Here is a 25,412-nt window from a genome sequence, read left to right as displayed (position 1 = left end):
GTCTACCAGAGGAAATTAGGGCGTGGCTCCAGCTGACGATCACGTGCCATCCTTTGGTTACCAAGGTTCCGAATTCGCCAATCATCAACGAGCTACGGCAGACGGTCCTCTAATTAGAACGGACCAATCGGAGCTGGTCGGGGTATTTCCCCCCCCCCCGAAAATATGAAATACTGAAACACATACGGAAGCGCTGAATAATTCGAATAGGGGGGGTTTTCCCCTCGTTTAAAAGCGCACCGTTAAGCGTCTCGAACGGACGTCGTGACGTCATCGGGTCGCTCCGGCGGGTCGGAATTGAGAGGGAGGCGGATCGATGGGAGATTGACAGCTGAACCCTCCAACCGGTGATGCGTTTTACACGTCAACGGCCGCATCAAAAGGCGGGCTCGAAAGGGGGGTGGGCGGGTTTCCGATTGCGCAGAGCCAATCGGATTCGGCGGCCCGTCAGTAAGAGGCGTGGCTTAGCTCCCCTCGACGATGGAGTGAAAGAACAAAAGAAAAAAACATTTAATCCAGGGGCGCTGGCGCTTTTGTAGAAAGAAGAAGAAAAATAATTTTTTTTTTAAAAAAAGAGATTTATTATTTAAAGAGGAACAAATATTTAATGATCACCTTGTCCTGTTAATGTTATACAATGCCGAGTAGTACAGTGTTTACAGACATGGAGCTGGAGGATGGCGACTCCGGGCCGCTCCACATCGCCATGGAGCAGCTCACGGTTTTCGGCCTCGAAGGCCACTCGCCGCCGCCTCCGCCTCCTCCTCCTCCGGTATCTCTCACTCAGCATCGCCGGGGCCTGGAGATCGAGGCTTCGCCGCCGCCGCCGCCGCAGCCTCTTCCTCCCGCCGCTGAGGGAGCCCCGGTCGCCGTCTCCGCTCCGCTCCTCCTGCAGGGCCCGCCGGTGACGGGGAGTCAGCAAGGAGCGGCTCCTGCCGGGGTAGGCGGGCATCCGCCGCCGCCGCCGCCGCCCCTGGTGGTCTCCTCCTCCTCCTCCTCTTCCTCCTCCGTCCTGTCTCTGTTCGAGGCCGAGCAGATCCAGCTCCAACAGCAGCAGCCCAGGAAGAAGAGCGTCAATATGACTGAATGTGTCCCCGTGCCCAGCTCCGAGCACGTCGCCGAGATCGTGGGCAGGCAGGGTGAGTACAGGCCGCCAAGTGAAGGAGGAGCTGGAGCCTCCGAGCAGTCCGCCCTGGCTCTGTCTGTCTGTCGGTCCCAGTCCCTGCGCCTTCCTCTCTCCATCTTTGTCCCTCTTTCAGTCTCCACTCTTTGTCTCCCTCCGTTTCACTCTCCGCTTGTTCCCGTTTATTGTCTTTCCTTTCCGTCCATCCCTTATTTTCCCTCCCATATTCTGTGCTCGCTCTTATTGCCTTCTCTTTCCCGTCTGTGTGTGTGTGTTTTTTTTGTCTGTCTTTGCTTCTCTTTCCCACCTTGCCTACTCCCTTTGTTTGCTTCGCTCTTCCCACCTTGCTTTCTCCCTTCGTTTCCTCCTCCTCTTCTCACTTCTTTGTTTTCTTCATTCGCTGCTTTGTACATCGATGAGCAAGATTAATAGTTCATACTTTAATAGGAAGGTGTTTTTTTTAATGTATAGGCCTCCTAAAGTGTGTTTGAGTAAGTCGAATACAATACTCATTTTCTAGTAAGATTCGCTCATTTTGGTTTAACAGCTCGCCTATTCTGCATTTGATTTTTAAAAGTACAGTTTTGTGTGCTTAAATTGCTTTACAATCTTTTTTGATTATAAATATTCTTTAGGCCATTTTTCTGATTGCACTAGTGCTGATATGTAACTTAAAATATTATGTTGGATTTGACCTGGACCCATAGATATGCAAACATACATTCAGTGTGTATATATACTTTTCTGTAAGTGGGGATATAGTTATCCATAACTAAATGGAATGTTTATAGAAGTTATGCCAAGACAGTAGAGGTGTAATCTAAGTTCCATTGCATGCTTCCCTGGAATTAGAGAACAGATTTGAGATATCATATGTATGGAAGTGTATTTGTGTAACTTGCATTGGTTTACAAGGATTTGACAGGTAACACCCAGAATTTTTTTTTAAAAGACTGTGCACATCAATAGATAAATATATATCTCATTGCTCTTTTTTAATACCAAAAACAATTAACATATGTGCTCCCAAACTTAGTGTCCAATATTTTTGTTGGCTGTGAACACATTTTCATAAGTTCAGTTTGAGCCATTCCCTATTTTTGGAACCCACTTGGTATCCACTTAATTTTTGAGTGCTGTTAGATCTATGACTAACAGATGTTAAATCCAGGTATTTAAGACCATTAATTGTATTCAAATTCCTCCTATCTTTTAAGTTAGGCAGAGTGAGTGACTCAGTTATCTGGTTCCACATATATCTGCTGTGTTGTGTCTCTTGGCAGGCAGAATGAGTCAACCTAATTTTGTTTACACTTGTAAACCGATTCTTAGCATTCAAAATTGGCAAGGCCTGAAGTCTTGGGTATCTCATTTTAAATCAAATAAAACCACTTGCTGAATCTGAACTTTATCAACCCTGTGCATGTTGTATACTGTCAACTTCTTGCAGGGCTCAAAATGAAAGCCATAGGACACATAGCAAACTGTGAGTCTGCACAGAACCATTGGCTCATCAATACTATGAAACTCCTTACTACCCTCTGTCTTCCCTAACTCCAACAATCTACAACCTTTAAAGCCCAGGATTGGCATTACCTAGCCACCACAATTTAACTTGTGCTTTCTTTTCCTTTCAATCTGCACCATAGCCCTTGCCCCTTCAATGAGGTTTCTCTTTTTTTTGTTTTTAAAAAAAATGCATATAAAATTTCTTGTATGTGGTAGCCCAGTGCAGTGTATTGACAATGTATTTCCTGACCCTTTGTTGCATTCCTACTCAAGGTTCTGTTTGTTAATTGAACTAGTCTAATGGATCAGTGTTAAATTTTGAGCCTTGTTGACTTGAGCTGCATGTCTTCCGGTTTCGGTACACACACTCTCATGTCCTTGAATGGGGGAATGTTGTCTTTTTGGGAAGAATTTTAAAAATAGCTGGTGTAACTTGGGATGGCTACAATGCACTGTTTTTAAATCCATTTGAGAAGTAATCAATTCTCTGAATAGGAACCACTTTTAAGTAAACCTTAAAATAAAGGTTGTGTACGTTTCACATGCTGACTTTATCTCCTGGTCAAACCATTTACTTGAGTTGCAATCACACTGTGATATTAGCAACAAAGATGTTAACATTGTATGAATGTTTCCTCTATTTCAATAAAGGTATTCACCCATAAACTGCTTAAAAGGTTTAGCCTTGACTTAGTGCTAGCAACTCAGAAGGGTGTGGGTTTGAGCACATAATCTGAGCTGATACTTCAGTGCAGTACTGAGGTAGTGCTGTGCTGTGGGTGCCCTTTTTCGGATGAGGTGTTAAACTGAGGTGCCCTCTGTCTTCTCAGGTGGATGTAAAAAAAAATTCTACTGCACTTATTTGAAGAAGAGCGGGGAGTTCTCCAGGTTTCCTGGCTAGCATTTTTCTTCAACCAATATCACCAAAACAGATTATCTAGTAATTTATCTCATTGTTTGTGGGACCTTGCTGTGGGTGATATTGGCTTCTGTGTTTCCCTACATTTGACTACAATGACTACACTTCAAGTACTTCATTGGCTGTGAAGTGCTTTGGGATATTGAGATTGTGAAATAATTTATATAAATGCAAGTTCATTTGTACTTGAATCAAATCATTGTGGTCTGCATGAATACTATTTTGAGCACAGTTGAGTTATTGTTAATTGTTAGTCTATCCTTCTAGGTTTTTTCCTATCTTAATAATTAAGGTGGAACAGTTCTGTATGTGGAGTTGCTTTTCAGGCTCACCCAATGGCCCAGCTAATCAAGGAACCGAGCAGCTGAGCCACACAAACTAGGATGTTCCCAGTTTCAATCCCAGGCCTGCTGAATTAGCTAATCTCAACCTGAGTGCTGGTAAATGTGCTACAATTGGCCTTAGTGCATCATGGTTACGGAGGAGGAAATCGGCCAGGGTTCTCACCACTGATCAGTGATCTTTTTAGAAATGCATGTGTACAGAGATTGAGTAAGAACGACCCCATGTGGTTGAATAGCCTGCTGGGTCCTAGGTTCTTGGGCACTTGTTCTGGAGGGTAGTCAGCACTGGTGGAACCAACCCAGGTGAGGATTCAGGAATTCAAAAGTAAATTGGCAAAGGAAGAGGACATTTGCTTTTCAAAACTACAGTTGGCACAGCTGCACAGTTCAGGATGTATAGGAGCAAGTTGTACGATCTGGAAATTCAACTCCCATTGCCCCTCTTCCCACCTCTACCCTGAAAAGTGTTGAATATTTACAACACAACACTTTTTCTAGCATTAATGCTGCCTAGGAAATAGAATGCTATTTGTGGTTGGGCAATAGCTCGCCTGATTGGCTGGGCGTTCTAAGATTTATAATGGCAAACTAGGAGAGAGAATTAGACAAAAACTAGGTACTACCTTCTGTACATGTCTGGGTTTAAAGGAAATTCATGTTTAATCTGACTGAGAAGTGAGTTTATTATTGGTGTGCAAAAAACCTGCAAGGAAATGATGCTAATCTCTATTCTAGAATGTTTATTATTCCTTGGTTTTCTGAGTTTGTAGGGACAATTGACCAATTTAGTACTGATGGGGGAGGAACCATGATCTGTAATCTATAGTTTTTCTTCTACATGGATAAGTGAGGCATATATAATTTTAGAACTGTCACCTGAGGGTTGAAAGATGAGTTGAGTTTGTATTCAGCATGTAACAAATTAAAACCATTGCATTATTCAGGCAATCTCTTAGCTCTAGCACTTACAACAGTAAAAGTAAGAACATTTTGGAGTGATGGTTTTATCTTTTGGAAAGTGTGCCTATAAGCAGTCTTGGTGATTGTTAACTTGGAGAAAGATTTTGAAATGGGGGGGAAGGGGGTGGTAGAGGAGACTGGGGGGTAACCAACTCAGTTTAGAACTTTTTTTGCTTGCTGAATGTGGGAGATACTGGCAAGGCTATATTTATTGCCCATCTATGAGCTGCTTTCTTGAACTACCACAGCCTTTGTGGTGTGATGGTCCCATGGTATTAGTAGGGGATTCCAGGATTTTGATTCAGTGATTATGAAGGAATGGTGATATGTCAAAGTCAGGATGGTGAACAACTTGGAGGTGATGTGTTCACACAATACTGCTGCTCTTTCTTGGTAGAGATAGTGTACTGAAAGCTGCCATCGAAGTAAGCTTGGTAAGTTGCTGCCGTGCGTTCTGTAGAAAGTGCATCGCAATGGTGATGGACGAAGCATCGATCAAATGAACTGCTTTGTTGTGGATGGTATCAAACTTATGTTAACGGCTGCATCCATCAGGCAAGTGATGATTATTCTATCACACTCCTGATTTGAGCCTTGTAAATGGTGGAGGGGCTTTGCTGGGTCAGGAGGTGAGCCACTCCTCAGAGTGCCCAGTCTTTGCCCTACTGTAGTAGCCATAGCGTTGATACGGTTGGTCTTTTTAAGCTTCTGGTTAATTGTGACCCTCCCCACCAAAGATGTTGACAGTGAGGGAATGGTCAGGGTGAAGCGGTTGGACTTTTTCTTGTTGGAGTTCGTTATTTAGCACTTGTAAGCCAAAGCCTTCAGTATTATCTACTTCATACTTTTTTTTTCTAGCCTCATGTTTCTGAAGTACCATGGGACATTTTTCTACATTAAAGGCACTATAAATGTGAGCTGTTTTAGGCCATTAAGGGCTACTTCATTATCAGGAATTGTAAATGGAGCTGAATGCTATAGAATCCTCAGTGAACTGCTCTACTCCTGATTTTACTTTGGAAGGAAGGTCACTGATGAAACAGCTGAGAACATTGACCTGAACTCCTACAGTGATGTCTTGGGGCTGCAACGATTGGTCTCTGGCCTCTGATACCCACGGGCATCTTCCTTTTATATCAGGTATGACTCCAGCCACTAGAGAGTTTTCCTTCAACCCAGTTTTACAAAAGCGACTTGGGACATTTTTCTACATTAAAGGTGCTACATATATGTAAGTTTTTTGACTCCTTGGTGCCATATTCCGTCAAATGCTGCCTTGATGTTGAGGGCATCTCCTGTCATCCCTCTCTTTCAGCTCTTGTGTCCATTTTAGGATTATGATTGTGATCTGGAGCCAAGTGTTTCTGGCAGAATGGGGAAAAAAGAGCATCAGTGGATCCTTTATTTCAGTGCTTTTGTGCAATACCACTTACCCTTGATAAACTCCCATTTGTTTGCTTGAATTTTCTTTACTTGCGTTGATTGCTGGTACTCTTAGTGTCTGCCTGTACATTGGAGGAGGAATGTGTCTATGTACTGCTTCATGAGGAACCTGTCTCTAGTGGGACCTTTGGACCACTGTCCACTCTGGCAAATTGATATGCTTTCAAGCAGCAGCTTTAATGCAATGTTTGTTACAAATAAGGCTGGGCACTCATTAAAGACATAGGTTGTATACAATAAGGTCTCATTATATAATCTCGTAGTGATGTTTCTTCAGTTTTCCCAGTGTAAATATTGGATGAAGTACACTGATACTGTTAGTGGAACTCTGTTAAACCTTAATGTGTGAACAATCTGTTCTAGCTGACAAGAAATGCATTTTTCCTTTCCATTCCCCAAAAATGCCTCGTTACACTCTGTCCCTGGCTTCCTGTTGTGGTTTTCAGTGCTGACCATGTTCAGAGAAATTTGGCTTGTCGCATACTTCCCTCAAGCAGAATCAGGCACCAGAATTGTTTTGTGTGTGGTTGAGAGTTGCAATGCATTCTCGTGTTTCCTCGTTTCTTTGTTCAGTATTTGTCGTAAAATGTTGGTTCGTCCTTTGTCTCCATACTCACCCCTCCCCGGAGCAGGAGCGAGGCTGACTGAGATTGTGGTGAGTTGTACTGTTGCCTTTTATGGAAGTCAATTGATGGGGGAAAGGAAATTAAAAATGAAGACTGTGGAACTGTTGATCATAGAATGAGAAGTTTCAATATTTCAGAAACTGTTGATCTTAAGGTCTGTTCCATTTTGAAATCTTTTGATATAGTGACAGAAATTTACAATTTGGAGCTCTGTATAAAACCAAAATGCATTAACCAAATTCTGTCAGTGGCTTTAAACAAATGCCACTGTGTTGCACTTTGTAAACCAAGTATATATAGATGCAATTTAACAGGAATTTTTAAAAAATAATAGAAGCTAAGCAAAACTTTCACATAGAATTTAACTACTAGAACTTCTTGCTGTATTGTGAGCTTCAGGAGTACCTAAGTTATTGCATTTGATGCCTGCATGCAATTTACTTTAACTCGCACCATGTCCATTCCCCCTTTGCTCGCTGACCTATGTTGGTTCCTGGTCTGGCAATGCCTCAATTTTAAAATTCTCATCCTTGTTTTCAAATCCCTCCATGGCTTCGCTCCTCCCTATCTCTGTAACCTCCTACAACTCTTTGAGATCTCTGCACTCCACCATTTCTGACCTTGCGCATCGCTGATTTTCATCGCTTCACCACCTCCGGCTGTGTCTTCAGCTGCCTAGGCCCTAAGTTATGGAATTCCCTCCTTAAACTCCTGTCTCTCTAACTCACTCTTCCTTTTAAGGTGCTCCTTAAAACCTACCTCTTTGACCAAGCTTTTGGTCACCTGTCATTTCCCATGTGGCTCGGTGTCAAATTTTTGTTTGATAACGCTCCTGTGAAGCACCTTGGGGTGTCTTACTACGTAAAATGCGCTATATAAATGCAAGTTGTTCAGATAGGGCCAGGCTTTGAAGTTCACTCATTTTAGAAAGATCCTCAAATTGCCTTAACTCTTGTGCATCATGAAAATGTTTACTTTGGGCACATTATTGCTTTCAGGGCCACCAGTGAGTATACTCATTCTTTGGGTGACTCATTCAGTATTGATATGTAAAAACAATTCAGATTTACTTGTTTACATTTATGGCATAGCCACACCAATCATCCGTGTTGGGCCAAATCAGAGACCTTTGACTAAAGACAAACTAATCCCAACCTCAAAATGGACTGTGGGAGTCAGGACCTAAGCTCTAGTATGGAATAGTAAAAGAACTAAATGCTAGTAGGAGACTCCATTATGATTTGGAATGCTCTTGGGCTCCTTTTTTAAATGTGTTATTATTTTGGTTTTCGTCGTGTTATCCAAAAGCAAAGATACTTGGGAATGAGACGTTAAACCAAGACCCTACCTGCCCGCTCAGGTAGAAGTGAAAGAGCCCATGGCACTATTCAAAGAAAGGCAGAGGACTTCTCCCCAGTGTCCTGGTCAATATTTGTCCCTCAACCAACATCATTAAAACAGATTATCTGGTTACTAGCTCATTGCTATTTGTGGGACCTTGCTGTGTGCATATTGGCTGTGCGTTTCCTACATTACAACAGTGACTACTCTTCAAAAATACTTCATTAGCTATGAAGCGCTTTGGGATGTTGAGGGTGTGAACGGTGTTGTATAAACGCACGTTCGTTCTTTATAATCTGTTGTAATCTAAGGAGTTCAAACGATATCTCCAAGTAAAGCTTGTATTGTTTGTAGCCATCCCAAGTCCCCCTCATTACGTTATTGCCTCAGTCACTTTGTTTGTTTTTTTTTAAACTGCTAGACTTTCCTCCAGGTTCAAGAAATCACTTTTTAGGGATTTGTAGAATAATTCAGATAAATCAAGAACTAACAAATCAGTGTTAACTGAATGACTTCTGTTTCTCCATAGATGTTGCCTGACCTGAGTATTTTCAGCCTTTTCTGTTTTTCTTCTCAACAACGTTGATTTTCTATCCATGATCTCCAAATTTGAGCCAAACTACAAGTGAAACTAATAAAAATGATTGGTAACTACTGCTACTTGTCCATTTGCAATGATCAGCAAGTGATAAAACTAACCAATGGAATTGCTCATAACACTTTCAAAATGATTTCATTGACTTTTTAGTTTTTTTTTGTTGAGCTGAAAACTTAAAACGCTAAGATAAAAAGACTTGAACTAAATTATTCAAAAAAATAATTAAACTTGGCTGTAAAGTTGCCTCTGTGTCATTCCAATGAAGTTTACCTCCAGGTGCATGCAGTTTAGCTATGTTAACTGTCATGATATTAGTAGCTGTGGCTGTTAGGTGACTTTGAATCAATTTTTTGGAGCCACTTTTTCAACTTTGCTATTGTGTATGTAAAAGTATTCAGCAGCTGACTATGGACAGTGCTGCAAGCAATGTACTAGTTGATGTTTATTTCTGTATCCTTTCTTGCCTTTGGCAAGCTTATTTGCATTTAAGATGGATCTCAATTGCTGTTCGGTTTTAAAACCGGTCAGTCTGTGCATACAGAGTCAGGCCCTATTTTCTATCAAAACAAAAGTGCATTTTGTATTTCCTCCTAATGTGGCTTATTTCCTGTTATTTTATCCCTTCACTTTGCTGACTTGAGCCTTGTGTTGTGTAATGCATTGTGTCTTACATGGTATGGTGCTCCTATTGTAAGCAAATTCTCCAACTCACTGAGTTATATTGCAGAGCAGCTAGCATAGTTTAATTGTCAGTAACCTCAAGAATTAACTATTGTCGGTTATAATAATCATTTTACATGTGTACTGTGGTTATTATCTGGATACCAATTGTGCTATGCTAATAGGGTACGGTAGTGTAGTGGTTACTGGACTAGTAATCCAGATGCCTGAACTATAATTGTGAGTTCACATCCCGACATGGCAGTTTGAGGATTTGAATAGTTTTTTTTAAAAAAAGGAATCTGAATAAAAAGCTGGTATCAGTAAAAGTGACCATGAAGCTGTCTATTGTCGTCAAAATCCAACTGGTTCAATAATGTTGTTTAGGGAAGGAAATTTGCCATCCTTACCCAGTTTGGCCTATTTGTGACTCCAGTACCATGCCAATGTGATTGACTTTCAACTTCCCTCTGAAGTGGCCTAACAAACCACTACAAAAAATATGGACTGCAATGGTTCAAGAAGGTGACAGCCAACACTTTCAAGGCAACTAGGGACGGGCATTAAATGCTAGTGATACCTTATTAGCCTGAGAACTTTTTAAAAACAAAGTTGTATAAAGCTATAAGGACCGAGGTGTTGCAAGATCTGGTTGAGTAATGAAATAGATGAGTCTGATGTGGGTTAGCATCTTGGGAGTAATGACCACAATATGATGCAATTTAAGATCCAACTTGGAAATAAAAAGTCAGTACAAAAACTAGAACACCAGATTGGATTAAGGCAGACTTTAGGAAGATGAGCAAGCTAGGTGAGGTGGAAAGAGAAATTGGCACACAGGACTGTAGAGCAACATCAGGATGCTTTTTAAGAGATTGAATAAGTATATTTAATTCCAAAAGAGAAGAAAACTACTAGTCGTCGTTTCAGGAAGCCCTGGATAAATAGAGGGCTATAAAAGTAACGAAAAAAAACTAAAGGAGAATGAGAAAATAAGTTAACAGTAGAATCAAGAAATGAGGGGAAAAAAATCAAAAGGTAAGGTATTCAAGTATATCAATAGAAAGAGAATTGATAAGAGTGGTGGGACCCCTGAAAGGAGAGGATTGTCAATTTTCAGCTGATCAAAAAATGCTGGATGTAGTTAATAAGTACTTCGCATCAGTAAGAGGAGGATAACGGAGACGTGGTAAATTCTGGAGTCTTTAAGTGAGATGAATATGAATGGATAAAAGGAAAATTCTAGATATGTTCGGCTAAAAGAAGATTAAGTGCCAAAGCTTGATGGGATAGATTCTAGAATCCTGAGGGAGGAAATTGCAACGGCCATAAATATATTTCATGGCTTAATGAGTGGATCTGTGCCAGAGGACTGGACAGTAGCCAGTGTTGTGCCTGTTTTTAAGGATAATGTGGAGATGCCGGTGATGGACTGGGGTGGACAAATGTAAGGAATCTTACACCACCAGGTTTTGACATCACTCTCTTTAGGCCTATAATCAAATATACAGCGAACAGTTGGACTATAACCTGGTGTTGTAAGATTCCTTACATTTGTTTTTAAGGAGTGAGGTCCAGGTAATTACAGGCCAGTTAGCTTAACGTGTGTGGTAGAGAAAATTTAGAGCCTTTATGAATGAAATTACCACATACCTAGATAGAGAAAATAGTTATTAGTATCTAGCACAGATTTGAAAAGGGACAGTCGAAATTCTTTGAGGAGGTAATAGACATGGTAGATGAAGCAGGGAAATGCAGTGGATGTAATATATCTGGGCTGTAGGAAAGTCTTTGACGAGGTAAATTACTAGAGAAGATCAAAGGGTATGGAATTGGGGGGATGAAAACAAACTGGTGTACAAAAGAAAACTTGAGTAAGAGTTGGGCAGTTTTCAGGGTGATTGGTAGTGGTGTCTCTCAAGGTTCTGTTCTGGGACCACTTCTGTTTGCTGTATATTAATTATTTGATTATAGGCCTAAAGAGAGTGATGTCAAAATTTGCAGAGGATACTGAAATAGGATGTATAGTTATTCTTCAGAAGACCAAAAGGATGAGGATGGGGGAATGGGCTAAAAAGTGGCAGATAGAATTCAGTGTCAGTAAGTGTGAGTTGATGCCTTTTGGGTTTTAAAAAAACAGTTAATATGCTGTGAACAGAAGTAGGCTTGGTGCTGTGGGAAGAGTAGAGGGATTGGGGGTGCAGGCTCATAGAATGTTAAAGGCAGCACCTCAGGTTGATGAAACATTTTTTTTAAAAGCTGATGTGATTAAAATCTAGAATTCCAAGGTACAGAACATAAAGGCCAAGTGGTAATGATGAGCTTATATAAAACTTTAAAACCTCTGAGTACTGTGTGCAATATTGGAGTCCACACTATAGGAAGGTTATTGAGGCTTTAATGTGGAGATGCCGGTGATGGACTGGAGTGGACAATTGTAAGGAGTCTTACAACACCAGGTTATAGTCCAACAGCTTTATTTGAAATCACCTGACGAAGGAGGAAGCCTCCGAAAGCTTGTGATTTCAAATAAAGCTGTTGGACTATAACCTGGTGTTGTAAAACTCCTTACAATTTGAGGCTTTAGAGAGGGTACAACACAGATTCACTGATGCTGCCTAGTATGAGGAAATACAAATTAAAAAAAACTTGAAATGGTGTCTTTTCATTAGAACAATGCAGATAATGGGGTGATATGGTAGCATTTAAAATTATGAAAGGATGTGACAGGGTAGAAAGAAGCAGAATATTTCCAGTAGTTGAAAGGTCTAGATTGAGGGGCTATAGATTGAAGATTAAAGAGAACTTGCATTTATATAACGCCTTTCATGACCTCTGGTTGCCCCATGGCTTTCTGACGCGGAGAGAGTGATACCACAGCCATGGCTGAAGCCTAAATGTTAGTCTCGCTGGTGAATACTGAGGCAAAGTATAAATTTATGATGACACAAAACTAGGTGGGATTGTGAGTTGTGAGGAGGATGCAAAGAGGTTTCAAGGTGATTTAGACAAGTTGAGTGAGTGGGCAAATACATGGCAGATGCAGTATAATGTGGATAAATGTGAAGTTACCCACTTCAGAAGGCAAACAAAGGCAGAGTGTTATCTAAATGGTGATAGATTGGGAAATGTTGATGTACAAAGGGACCTGGGTGTCCTTGTACACCAGTCACTGAAAGCAAACATGCAGGTGAAGCAAGCAGTTAGGAAGGCAAATGGTATGTTGGCCTTCATTGCAAGAGGATTTGAGTACAGGAGCATGGATGTCTTCCTGCAGTTATACAGGACCTTGGTGAGACCACACCTGGAGTATTGCGTGCAGTTTTAGGCTCCTTACCTAAGACTGGATATATTTGCCACGGAGGGAGTGCAGCGAAGGTTCACCAGACTGATTCCTGGGATGGCAGGACTGCCATATGAGGAGAGATTGGGTCGACTCGTCCTGTATTCACTCGAGTTTAGAAGAATGAGAGGGGATCTCATTGAAAGATATAAAATTCTGACAGGGCTAGACAGACTGGATGCAGGGAGGATGTTTCCCCTGGCTGGGGTGTCCAGAATGAGGGGTCACAGTCTCAGGATATGGGGTAGGACATTTAGGACTGAGATGATGAGAAATTTCTTCACTCGGAGGGTGGTGAACCTGTGGAATTTTCTACCACAGACGGCTGTGGAGGCCAAGTCACTGAATGTATTTAAGAAGGAGCTAGATAGATTTCTAGACACAAAAGGCATCAAGAGGTATGGGGAGAGAGCGGGAATATGGTATTGAGATAGAGGATCTGCCATGATCATATTGAATGGCGGAGCAGGCTCGAAGGGCCAAATGGCCTACTCCTATTTTCTGTGTTCCTATCCTTTCTGTTTGCAATAGCCTACAAAAGTTGCCAGTCCTGTTCTTTATGTAGCCATGTTTCAATATTGTTTCTTCTGAATTCAACAACTTAGTTCAGCATTATGTTGGCTTTGTTGATGCTGCTGTGTAGTGGATAGACATGTTACAGGTTAAGCCTACTAAGGACACTTGGATCTCTTTCAACTTTACACTTGTCAGTATTAAATTTCCTCTGCTATTCTACCCAGGAAATTTGACCAATTTGTATGAAGGTTATGAATCTAAGTCATAAATGTAAATTTAAAGACTGTAGAGGCCCCAACACTGATCCCTGGGGCACCACACAGCTCCTCCCCATCCCAGTCATTTCTCCTCTAGCTTTTTTGGCTACTACTGCCCAGCCTTCAGACTGTTTCTTAACCATTCTAACATTTTACCTTGAATCACTGCAATTTGAGCTTGACTAGTTATCTTTTACGAGGAACTTTTATCAACTTTTTTGGAGGTCTAGATAACACATTGTAAGGTTTTCCACAGTGTATTTGAAATGTTATTTACTGTATTATTGTACAAGTAATCCTCAAGTTTACTGTGGTTCCATTATTTCATTTGGGTCTAGTTGCATGCATCTGCTTTGAAAATGGGTACTACATTGGCCTGTTTCCAATGCAGAGACCTCGCCATTGTTCATCAGCTCCCTCAGAGAGAGCAACAGTGCCTCTCAAATTTACTCCCTTGTCTCATAGTACTGTGGAATAAATGCCATTGAGCCCTGAAGCCATTTTGTTTATATTGAAGTAATTCATTATTATATGCCGTTTCCTGCTTTCGGCCCGATCTGGAAAATTTCATCAACTTTGCTTCCTGTTTCCACCCTTCCTTCGCCTTCACATGATCCATCTCTAACTCTTCCCTTCCCTTCCTCAACTTCTTTATCTCCATTTCTGGGGATAGGCTGTCAACCAATACCTATTATAAGCCCACCGACTCACACAGCTACCTTGATTACATTTCCTCCCACCCTGTTTCCTGAAAGGGCTCTATTCTCTTCTCCCAATTTCTCAGTCTCCGTTGCATTTGTTCTGACGATACCACCTTGCTCATCAGTGCTTCTGATGTCTTTTTCCCCAACCGAGGATCCCCCTCCACTGTAGTTGACATGGCCCTCGACCGTGTCTGTCCTATTTCCTGCACTTCTGCCCTCTTCTCTTCCCTCCCAGAACCACAATAGGGTTCCCCTTGTCCTCACTTTTCATCCCACCAGCCTCCACATTCAACGTATCATCCGCCATTTCCACCACCTCCAGCCCGATCCCACCGCTGAACACATCTTCCCCTCTCCTTTCAGCATTCTGAAGGGACCACTCCCTCTGCAACACCTTAGTCCATTCTTCTGTCACTTTCCCCCCCCCCCCCCCCCCCCCCCCAAACACCTGCTTTCCTCCCCACGGCACCTTCCCATGCGAGCGCAGGAGATGCAGCACCTGCCCCCTGCCACCATCCAGGGCCCCATAAGTTCCTTCCAGGTGAAACAGCGGTTTACTTGTTCTTTCAATTTAGTGTACTGTATCCGCTGCACACAATGAGGTCTCCGCTATGTTGGGGAGACCAAACGCAAACTGGGTGATCGCTTTGCTGACTCTGTAAATAGAGTGCAAGCAGCCCCAAGGATCAAGAGGAACTCATTGTTTTTGTGATCCAAAAGTTAAAACATTCATATTTTGTATTTTTTCTCTAGTTCTTCACTAACATTTTTTTCATAATGTTTCTCAATTTTTAGCTTTTTATATGGTGAGATCATTCTGCTTCACATTTAAATTCATTACACTGAGCATTTCAAATTTTATTTTGGAATTTAGTTACAGCTCAAATCTTAAAGCAAGTATAATTTAACAGATTGCCGATAATTTATATTTTGTTTTAGCAATCCAGCTAGTCCTACTCCATCGCCCTATCCCTGTAGCCCTGCAAAATTTTTCCTTTCAAGTACTTGTCCTGTTCCCTTTTGAAGGCCATGATTGAATCTGCCTCCACCATTCCCTCGGGCAGTGCATTCCAGATCCTAACCACTCGCTGTGTAAAAATGTTTTCCCTCATGTCATGTTCGCTCTGTCTGCAAGTGTGACCCTGACCTTGTTGCTTGCTGTTTTAATTCCCTTTCCCACTCCCACTCTGACCTCTCTGTCCTTGACCGCTTACACCGTTCCAATGAAGCTCAACGTAAGCTTGAGGAACAGCACCTCATCTTTCGTTAAGGCTGTTTACAACCTTCTGGACTCAACATTGATTTCAATAACTTCAGATCATAACCACTGCTCCCATTTTTTCAGTCAGCTAATGCTGGTAATGGTTCTGCTGCTGTCATTTATAGCTGCTACTGATCAATCTTTTGTTTCTTAACCTGTCCTATTATCACCTTGCTTGCCTTGCACCATCATCCCTTTTGTCATTTAGTCACTTGTGCCCTCTATGCTATCACAGACTATCCCTTTTGTTTTCACCCCCTCCCCCCTTTCCCAGGCTCTGTGCTCGCTTAAAAACTTTTAACATCTTCCAGTTCTGATGAAAGGTCTTTCGACCTGAAACGTTAACTCTGTTTCTTTACAGATGCTACCTCACTTGCTGAGCTTCTCCAGCATTTTCAGTTCTTAATTCTATTATGATTTGGGCAGGACATGTTTGTTTCTTCCCTAGTGAATACTTGGCCGAAGTAATCATTTTAGTAGAACTATCTTGTACTCATCCAGCTCAATTTTGTCTTCAAGGCTCTCTTCTTATTGTTATATTTCTGAACCCCCTTTTTAATTTGTTTCTAAATGTTATATTTATTCCAGTGAGCCCCTTTGTCTTTCTGATCTAGTATTTTCATAGTTCATTCGTCCTCATTTTGCTTCTGATTAATTTGTTAATTTATTGCCCCATTTGATTGCAGTTTCCATTGTCTGGTGTGCACTAATGTACTGGTAATTTGGGTGTAGGGGTTGAAGAGATTCTGATCACCCCTGGTAACGGAGAAAGATTTGCTGTCATCTTGTAAGGACATTTCCAAGCAGCAAATTGATCTTAAATCTTGCATTTTACACTTGAACATCACAAAAATAAATTCTAGCAATTTCGTATCCATGCTGTCCCCTTTATTCCATGGGCTTCAGTCTTGATGACAAGCCTATTATGCTGCACTTTATCAAATGCCTTGCTCTCATCTACCCTCTCTGTTCCTTCATCAAAAAACTCAATCGAGTTAGTTAAACACTATTTACCTTTAACACATCTGTGCTGGCTTTCCCTAATCAATCCACACTTGTCCAAGTTAATTCTGTCCCAGATTATTGTTTCTAAAAGTTTCCCCACCACTGAGGTTAAACTGACTGGCCTGTAGTTGCTGGGTTTATCCTCGCGTCCTTTTTTGAACAAGGGTGTAACATTTGCAATTCTCCAGTCCCCTGGCACCACCCCAGTATCTAAGGATGTTTGGAAGATTATGGCCAGTACCTCTGGAATTTCCACCCTTCAGCAACCTAGGATGCATCCCATCTGGACTGGGTGACTTACCTACTTTTAAGTATCCTTTATCAATTTTTAGCTCAGCCATTATCTCAACTATATCTTCCTTTACTGACACTCTGGTAGCAACTTCTTTCTTGGTAATGACACATGCAAAGTGCTCATTTAGTACCTCGGCCGTGCCCTCTGCCTCCATGAGTAGATCTCCTTTTTGGTCCCTGATCGGCCCTATTCCCCCCCTCTTACTACCTGTTTACTGTTTATATGCCAGTAGAAGACTTTTGGATTCCCTTTTTATGTTTGCTGCCAGTCTATTCTCATACTCTTTGTCCCTCTTATTTCCTTTTTCACTTCCCCTCTGAACTTTCTATATTCTGCCTGGTTCTCACTTGTGTTATTAACCTGACATCTGTCATATGCCCCTTTTTTTTTCTGCTTCATCTTACACTCTATCTCTTGTCAACCAGAGATGGCTTTAGTTGCCCTACCTTTTCTCCAACGTGGGAATGTACCTAGACTTTACTTGAACCATTTCCTTTAAAGGTGGCCCGTGTTCAATTATAGTTTTGCCTGCCAATCTTTGATTCCAGTTTACCCAGGCCAGATCTGTTCTCATCCCACTGAACTTGGCCCTCCTCCAATTGAGTATTTTTATTTTAGTGGTCTGTGTCCATTTCCACAGCTATTCTAAATCTTATGATACTATGATTGCTGTTCCCTAAATGTTCCCCCACTGACACTTGCTCTACTTGGCCCGCCTCATTCCCAAGTCCAGCAATGCCTCCTTCCTCGTTGAGCTGGAAATGTACTGGTCAAGAAAGTTCTCCTGAACACATTTCAAAAATTCCTCCCCCTCTTTGCCCTTTATGTTACTATCCCAGTCTATATTAGGGTAGCTGAAGTCTCTTGTTATCTCAACTCTATGGCTTTTGCACCTCTGTCATTTCCCTGCAAATTTGCTCCTCTGTATCCTTCCCACTAGTTGGTGGCCTATAGAATACCCCCAGTAGTGTAATGGTGCCTCTATTGTTTCTTAACTCTAACCAAATAGATTCTGTCCTTGACCCCTCAAGGGTATCCCCTCTCTCCAGCACTGCAATATTCTCCATCAGTACCACCACCCCCTCCTTTCTTCCCTTCCCTATCTTTCCTGAACAGCTTGTATCCAGAAATATTTAGTACCCAATCCTGCCCTTTTTTGAGCCAGGTTTCTGTTATCGCCACATCATATTCCCACATAGCTAATTGCACCTGCACCTCTCCAACCTTGTTTACTACATTTCGTGCATTTACACACATGCACTGTAAACCTATCTTAGACTTTCTTCTACCCTCTTAGTCTACTACTAATGTTTCTTGCTGTAGTGCTATCTTCCTCTCCCAATCCTTTTGTGAACAATTTTACAACACCAAGTTATAGTCCAACAACTTTATTTTAAAATTCACAAGCTTTTGGAGGCTTCCTCCTTCCTCAGGTGAATGTCAAGAAATCCTCGAACCTCTCGCATTTATAAATCACACAACAATACCTGGTGATTACAGATAGTCTTTTCAACTGCCTGTTGCCAAGACAACCAAAGTGTTCAGACAGATAGGTGTTACCTACAGGGCCACCGAATATACAAACGGCCAGAACAAAAAAAAAGAGGCAGAAACATCCGGAAGGAAAAGACAGCAATTGACCCGTTATATTAAAAACAGTTAACTTTTGTTCACTGGTGGGGTTACGTGTAGCGTGACATGAACCCAAGATCCCGGTTGAGGCCGTCCTCATAGGTGCGGAACTTGGCTATCAATTTCTGCTCGACGATTTTGCGTTGTCGTGTGTCTCGAAGGCCGCCTTGGAGTACGCTTACCCGAAGGTCGGTGGCTGAATGTCCTTGACTGCTGAAGTGTTCCCCGACTGGGAGGGAACCCTCCTGTCTGGCGATTGTTGCGCGGTGTCCATTCATCCGTTGTCGCAGCGTCTGCATGGTCTCGCCAATGTACCATGCTTTGGGGCATCCTTTCCTGCAACGTATGAGGTAGACAACGTTGGCCGAGTCACAGGAGTATGAACCATGCATCTGGTGGGTGGTGTCCTCTCGTGTGATGCCTTGGCAACGGGCAGTTGAAAAGACTATCTGTAATCACCAGGTATTGTTCTGTGATTTATAAATGCGAGAGGTTCGAGGATTTCTTGACATTCACCTGAGGAAGAAGGAAGCCTCCGAAAGCTTGTGAATTTTAAAATAAAGTTGTTGGACTATAACTTGGTGTTGTAAAATTGTTTACAATTGTTAACCCCAGTCCATCGCCGGCATCTCCACATCAATCCTTTTGTGCACCTTGCTTCTCCTTTCCAATGCTACATCCTGGTGCACATCCCCTGCCAAATTAGCTTAATTCTTTGCAAACCACAAGAGGTTAGTTCATTGGCATCTGAACTATTGCACAATACTCAATTAGTGTTACATGATTAGTGTTGTACAAAGAAGTAATTTTTTGTACCGTGAACTGCTAGATGTCCTGCCGTTGAACCGGATTATGTGAACAGTCAGTGTTTAACATGTCTGGGATAACTCTATCAGAGGAGTATTAATCGAAAGGTTAATTATTTCATAAGGCTATGGCAAAGTTGTAATGTGTAGGTAGAATTTTCCAATGGTGTCTAGATTTCATCTGTTCTAGGTGGGGTTGTTAGCTGGTATCTTATTGAGTGCTGTGCCATCTTTAAACTGATTAACTTATTCTGAACAAGTCAAGTCTGCTTAACTGAAACTTGCAAGAGAGTGCTCACAGAATCAGTGAGCGTTTACATACCATTGTTCTGTGCAGGAGTGAAAGCCAGGTGGCAAAATACTTTTGGGGCGGAACCAGACTGTGTAACTGTTGTCCTGCTGCTATATCTTTCTGCCACACCCCAGCAGTTTTGGGGCAAGTGCTGATTATCATTTTATTTAGAGCTTTACAATGTGTTGATACCTACGAACACATTGGTAACATGGATTCAGTAATTTGGGCATAGTGAGATCAAAGTATTTTAATTCTGTATTCCTCCTGTAGTCAGTGAGAATCTGTCTCCTGTCCATGAATCTACAATTCAAAGTCGATTAAACATTCCAAAGCAAAAGTTTGTAGCCCTATTTTAAATTGATCCGAAGTGTTCTGGTGCTTTTACTCCGGTGGCTGGCTCTCTAGCTATTTTTCTTTTTCTCGCAGCAATACAGAAATGATGAACAAATTGCAAAGAATTTTAGATTTAGTCTGTGAACTTTTTCTGCCTGTAATTTTTTGCCTGAATATATGTAGTTTCACTGCTGGAAAGTAAAAGGCAACAGCTGGTGCAGCCATAGTGAGGTGTGAAGAAGCACATTGTAGAAGCAGGGTAGATTGGAGGTCCTGGGCAATCAACAGGCTTCTAAAAACCCTAATTTGACATTAACCGAGTTATGTTGGTTAGTCTTGTACTAGAGGCCTGGTACTTCACCTATATTTTTCTATGTAAAAAGTGCTTAGTGGACAAAGTTGGTCTATGTCTGTGGTGAGTTAATCAGAATTATCATCCATAATGATTGGATCACTGGGCAGTATATAAAAAATCCCAGAGGACTTCAAGGACTTTGGACCTTTGGATGTTACCGAGGTGGTGGCAAGCAGTGTAGCCTCTGTGTGTGTTTATTTTTGTCCTATTGGACTATAGGAGATAGGTGTTTTAAATGTGCTGCTTACCTGAATGATCTATGTTCCCTCCACCCTCCCCAAGAAAACAAAAAATATTTATCAGCCCGGTTCTTCATTCTATGTTTTTCCCCTCCAGTTCTTAAAGTTGGGTTGGAAAATGAAATAAATATATAAAAAGAATTATTAGGCTATGCTGCAGAACTTTGAGTGCTTGTGATGTTCAACATCACCTTTCTCCTCCACAGGGAGGAATCAGATACTTGGTCCATTTTTTTCCCTTCTTCCTTATTTTCTAGATGGCTTAAACTAAATTTTTAAGTATTTGAAAAGTAACTTTCAGCATTCACCATTTGGAGTTTTATTGGACTTGTTTCATCTCGAGCCTTTGGAATCAAGCCTCCTGCCTTCCTCTCTGTGCCCATACTTGTACGAGTATGGGCACAAATGATTCAGTGCTGCAGTATAGCAGTTATAGCATGTAAATTATTCTAATGCATATGCATATTTTCTGAATTTAATTTGTATTGACTTTTCTCACTCATGTATATATTTGAGTATTCCCTTCTCTAGTTCACCATGCACTGTTTTTCACAACTCACAGGACAATCTGTTCTGGGGCCAGACAGACAGGTTGTGTTAAACTCTGGAGACCTGCAGGGGCTAATCTTCCTCCTGCCACTGTACAGATTGGTATGTTTGTACAGCACTGGACTGGTTTTAATTTTTAAAAGCACAATTTTGCCTGTGCCCATTTAATCCTTTTATTCTGGTTATAAAATCAACATTAAAAAAACAGTATTTTGATTTTTTTTTTTGGCATTCATACACCGGACAGCAGAACAGACGGTAGTCTTAATTTTACACCAAATTTCTGACTTCATTGTGTGCAGTTTTGAAAACATGAGCAGGTGTTGTGCATGACATGCCTGGGATGAGAGCCTGTTCAAAGCTGTCATGCTCCAGATTTTATCCTCTAATGAGACTTTATTTTAACTTAACAGGCAGGAACTAAATGAATCTACACGTTTAATCACTTCCTAACACCATGATCCATCATTGAGATATTATGGGGATTTTTTTGCAGCAGATGTCGGTTTTAGGAATGTGTAATTTGTGTAGTCACGCCATCAGTCTCTACTTTTGGAGTGAGTTCCTGGCATTTTCAGAAGCTGTAAACCAGGGCAAGGAGGTGTGAATGTACAATACGAATGTGAATCTATTCTGAAAATTGACTTCACCGTATAGATCTGAATGTTTCCTTGATAGTTGCTGTTAGAGCCCACTTTATTTGAAATATGGGCTTCAGTTCTCAACTTTAATGGATTGGAAAGACTAGTATTATAGGGAAAATATCTTGTCTGTTAGAGGATTACTTAATTTCCCCAGTATTACTATCACTGCTCTGAATTTTCTGTCCTCATTCCTCCAAGCTCCAAATCTTACACTCTTTCCTTGCATTCTCACCGTTGAAATCGACTCATTATACAGTCTCTTACTCTAGTAACTTTCCTATAACTGATGTCAAGCTAATGGGCTTATAATTTTGCATTCCTGACATGTCCTTTTTGAATATTAGTGCAACATGAGCCTCCCTCCAGTCAAGCACCCAGTGACACCATCAAGCACTCCCACATTGGGTGTAGCGTAACTAAACGCAGAGTAATGCCCTCCACTTTTTAAAAAAAAATTAAATTGTACTCTAATGTTTGAGTCTGAGGCGCTCACCATTAATGAGTTGGATTCAAAAACTCAATGCAAACTGGTCAAATTTGCAGATGATATCACACTAGGAGGGTGCAGTTGATTCTGATGAGGCAGCTCAGGAAATACAATCTAAATTGGATATTGAACTTCCTGACATAAGTCCTAAATTTAGCTCTTACTAGCTTGAACCTGTGGTCCCATGTCCTATTCTTGCAGTTTAGTTTGAAGTAATTTTCCACATCTACCATTTCTATGCCATGTATCTCTATATAAGATCACTTTTCAAGCATAAAAAAGCCTTTTTCTCCAGATCTCTGACTCTAGGGATCAACTTTGTGGATCTTCTCTGAACTGCCTCAAGTCTATGGAAGACTTGTGCCTCAACTGGAGCTGGACACAGTACACGAGGCCTGGTCTGATCTGATTTGAATGATTTACATTTTGAGCATGCCTTTCTCTGACTTGTTTTCTACTGTTTTGCCTATATAATTTCAGCATTCTATTTGCTTTGGTGATTTCTCCTGTAGTGGTTGGACATAGAACCATAGAAAAGATACAGCACAGAAGGGGGCCATTCAGCCCATTGTGTCTGCGCCGGCTCGAAGAACAACCAGGTGCCCATTCTAATCCCACCTTCCAGCATCCGGTCAGTCTTATGCAGTACATGTTGAATGATCTTTGCTAAGACCTCTGGATCTTTCAATTTACCCGTAGCTATTTCAACACCGTCCATAGCATACATATTGCTATTTTTTTTTCTTGTGTGCAATACTTTGCTTGTTTCTCAAATTTCAGCTGCCTACTTTATTTTATCCAACTCACTTTTGTATTTTGAGCTGCTACCTCTGATTCCATAATCATAGAATCGTACAGCACAGGAGGAGGCCATTCGGTCCATTGTGCCTGTGCCATTTCTTTGAAAGAGCTATCCAATTAGTCCCACTCACCTGTTCTTTCCCCAAAATCCTGCAAAATGTTTCCGTTTCAAATATATATCCAATTCCCTTTTGAAAGTTACTACTGAATCTGCTTCCACCACCCTTTCAGGCAGTGCATTCCAGATCATAACCACTCACTGCGTTTTAAAAAAAAATTTCATCTCCCCTCTGCCAATTACCAAAAATCTGTGTCCTCTGGTTACCGACCCTCCTGCCAGTGGGAACAGTTTCTCCCTACCTACTCTATCTAAACCCTTCATAATTCTGAACACCTCTCTTAAATCTCCCATGAACCTTCTCTACTCTAAGGAAAACTCTCAGCTTCTCTAGTCTCTCCACATAACTGAAGCCCTCCATCCTTGGTACCATTCTAGTAAATCTCCTTGCACCCTCTCCAAGGCCTTGACATCCTTCCTCCAACTCTGAGCAATGTCACCAGAGTGTCTGTTAGTATTCTGTAAACTTGTAATGTGAATTATTATAAATTAGTGTAGTATTAACATGCATTCAAGAACATTGTTTGAGCTATGGTATCTAGTGGTGCACAAGCATTACAGTAGTCAGTGTGTTGCCAAAGCAAACTGATCCCAACTCACATTCTGTCTGGAGGGGCAGGAAATTATAACTGAATTTTGCAATGAAACTTCCTGCCCTTGGATTATCTTATTTCACTTTTGCACAAAGCAGCTTCCACCCAAATGCTGGACATTTACATGTGCAAATCCATGTTTGCCTTCCCCTCTTTGTTGTTCAGTACTCCTATCCATAAATGTTCATCTCAAAATACTAACGCTGGGCTATCAATTACAATACCACTGCTCCTCCCAGTTTATCATTAGCAAATCTGACCATTTTTGCGTTGCGCTTCTGATTCCAACTCATTGAATTAGAAACAGTAGTGGTTCCAATACTGGTCCCTCAGGTAACCGACTCAGCACATTTTTCTACCCCCCCCCCCCACACCACCCAAACTGACCTTAATTAATTTGTTAATCCATTTAGGGTTACTCTAGTTTAAGCTACATTTGTTGATCCGAGTTATCCATTAAACCTGCATTGTGTCCTTTTTAAAGCTGTTCCACTTGTCTTCTACTGGAATGTTGAACAAACCTTTCTCTTCCATTCCACCCATCCACCCATCAATTTACTTGCATGTTCTCTCACTCCTTTTGAAGTGAATTTTTCAAAACCTGGCTTCTGATGAGTATTTGAGTCCAAGATCATGCCACACCTTGTCATTCTGTAATTGATGTTACCTGAGGGTGCCACAACATTCATTTCCTGTATGTTGTCAGGGTCACTTTAAAAATTACCAGGTGCACTGCCTCTTGTGGAAATGTAATGCACTTATGAAGCAGTGATACTTTATGTTGACTGACTTCAATTCCAAACTGCATGAGTGTTTCCGATTTGCATTCAGTTGATTTTGTCAATACAACTTTTCTGTTTTAACATACCCTTCTTGTATCTTCATACAGCAAACTATTGTCTTTATGACCTGGTCTAGATCTTATCCCCAGTGTTAGTTTTGTCCTTTTTTTACATTCTCGATGTCCAATTGGAGAGGTTAATTGTTAACTTTTCAAAGCTTACGGGATCAATAACTTCAACTTCCCAGGTGCCCCTGACTGTAGGGCCATCCCCTGCCACTCAGTTTAATTGTCCTTCTATATTAATTCTCCTATTCCTTTTCAGGTTTCATAATATTGTTTTCCTTGCATCTGCTTGTGAAATACGTTGCGTTGTCTTTTTGTTGAATCTACTACACAAATGCAAGTTTCTTGAGTGCTAGGTTGTTTGTCCTGTCCATTTTTCCTCTTTTTCATTCCCCCCCCCCTCCCTTTTGTTAAAAATCCTGGTGGCACCTCCCTGCTGAGATGAATTTATTGCCTGCAAGTGCAAGGCTGTGTCCTGCAACTCCATGACTTTATGCTCAGTACACTGAAATATTGCTCCACCAAGCAACCCCACAGACTTTTTCTAGCCGGATGTTAAACATCAAAGTCGCAGCCAATAGACTAAGGCATAGAACCTTTTTTCTTTTTAAAAAAAAAAATCAGAATTAGTGTCAGAATTCATTGTCAGACATTAACTGTTTTTCTCACCGAAAGGCTTTTCTTAGCTCTTCTCTCTTCTCCTCCCCCCCCCCCCCCCCCCCCCGGCCTCCAAATCTGTACCTACACTATAGAGAATCCATTGAGTGTTTGTGTGGGAATTCTACTTGCACTCGAGTTAAGCATTTTTT

At 41.4% G+C, this 25,412-nt stretch overlaps 1 protein-coding gene across 1 annotated transcript in view; it reads left to right on the top strand.

Moving 5' to 3' along the window:
• The first annotated feature begins 479 nt into the window (after window positions 1-479).
• The window catches only part of LOC137321264 (RNA-binding E3 ubiquitin-protein ligase MEX3C), a 35,936-nt gene continuing 11,003 nt past the window's right edge, over window positions 480-25,412 (top strand). The window contains exon 1 of the mRNA XM_067983614.1: window positions 480-1,139. Coding sequence (XP_067839715.1) covers window positions 638-1,139 — 502 coding nt within the window. The 5' untranslated portion in view covers window positions 480-637. The remainder of the gene's footprint in view (window positions 1,140-25,412) is intronic.

This window comes from Heptranchias perlo, chromosome 1, assembly GCF_035084215.1.
Source record: "Heptranchias perlo isolate sHepPer1 chromosome 1, sHepPer1.hap1, whole genome shotgun sequence".
Lineage (NCBI taxonomy): Eukaryota > Metazoa > Chordata > Chondrichthyes > Hexanchiformes > Hexanchidae > Heptranchias > Heptranchias perlo.
The sequence above is the reverse complement of the archived record's forward strand: the minus strand, read 5'-3'. Positions and strand labels throughout refer to the sequence as shown.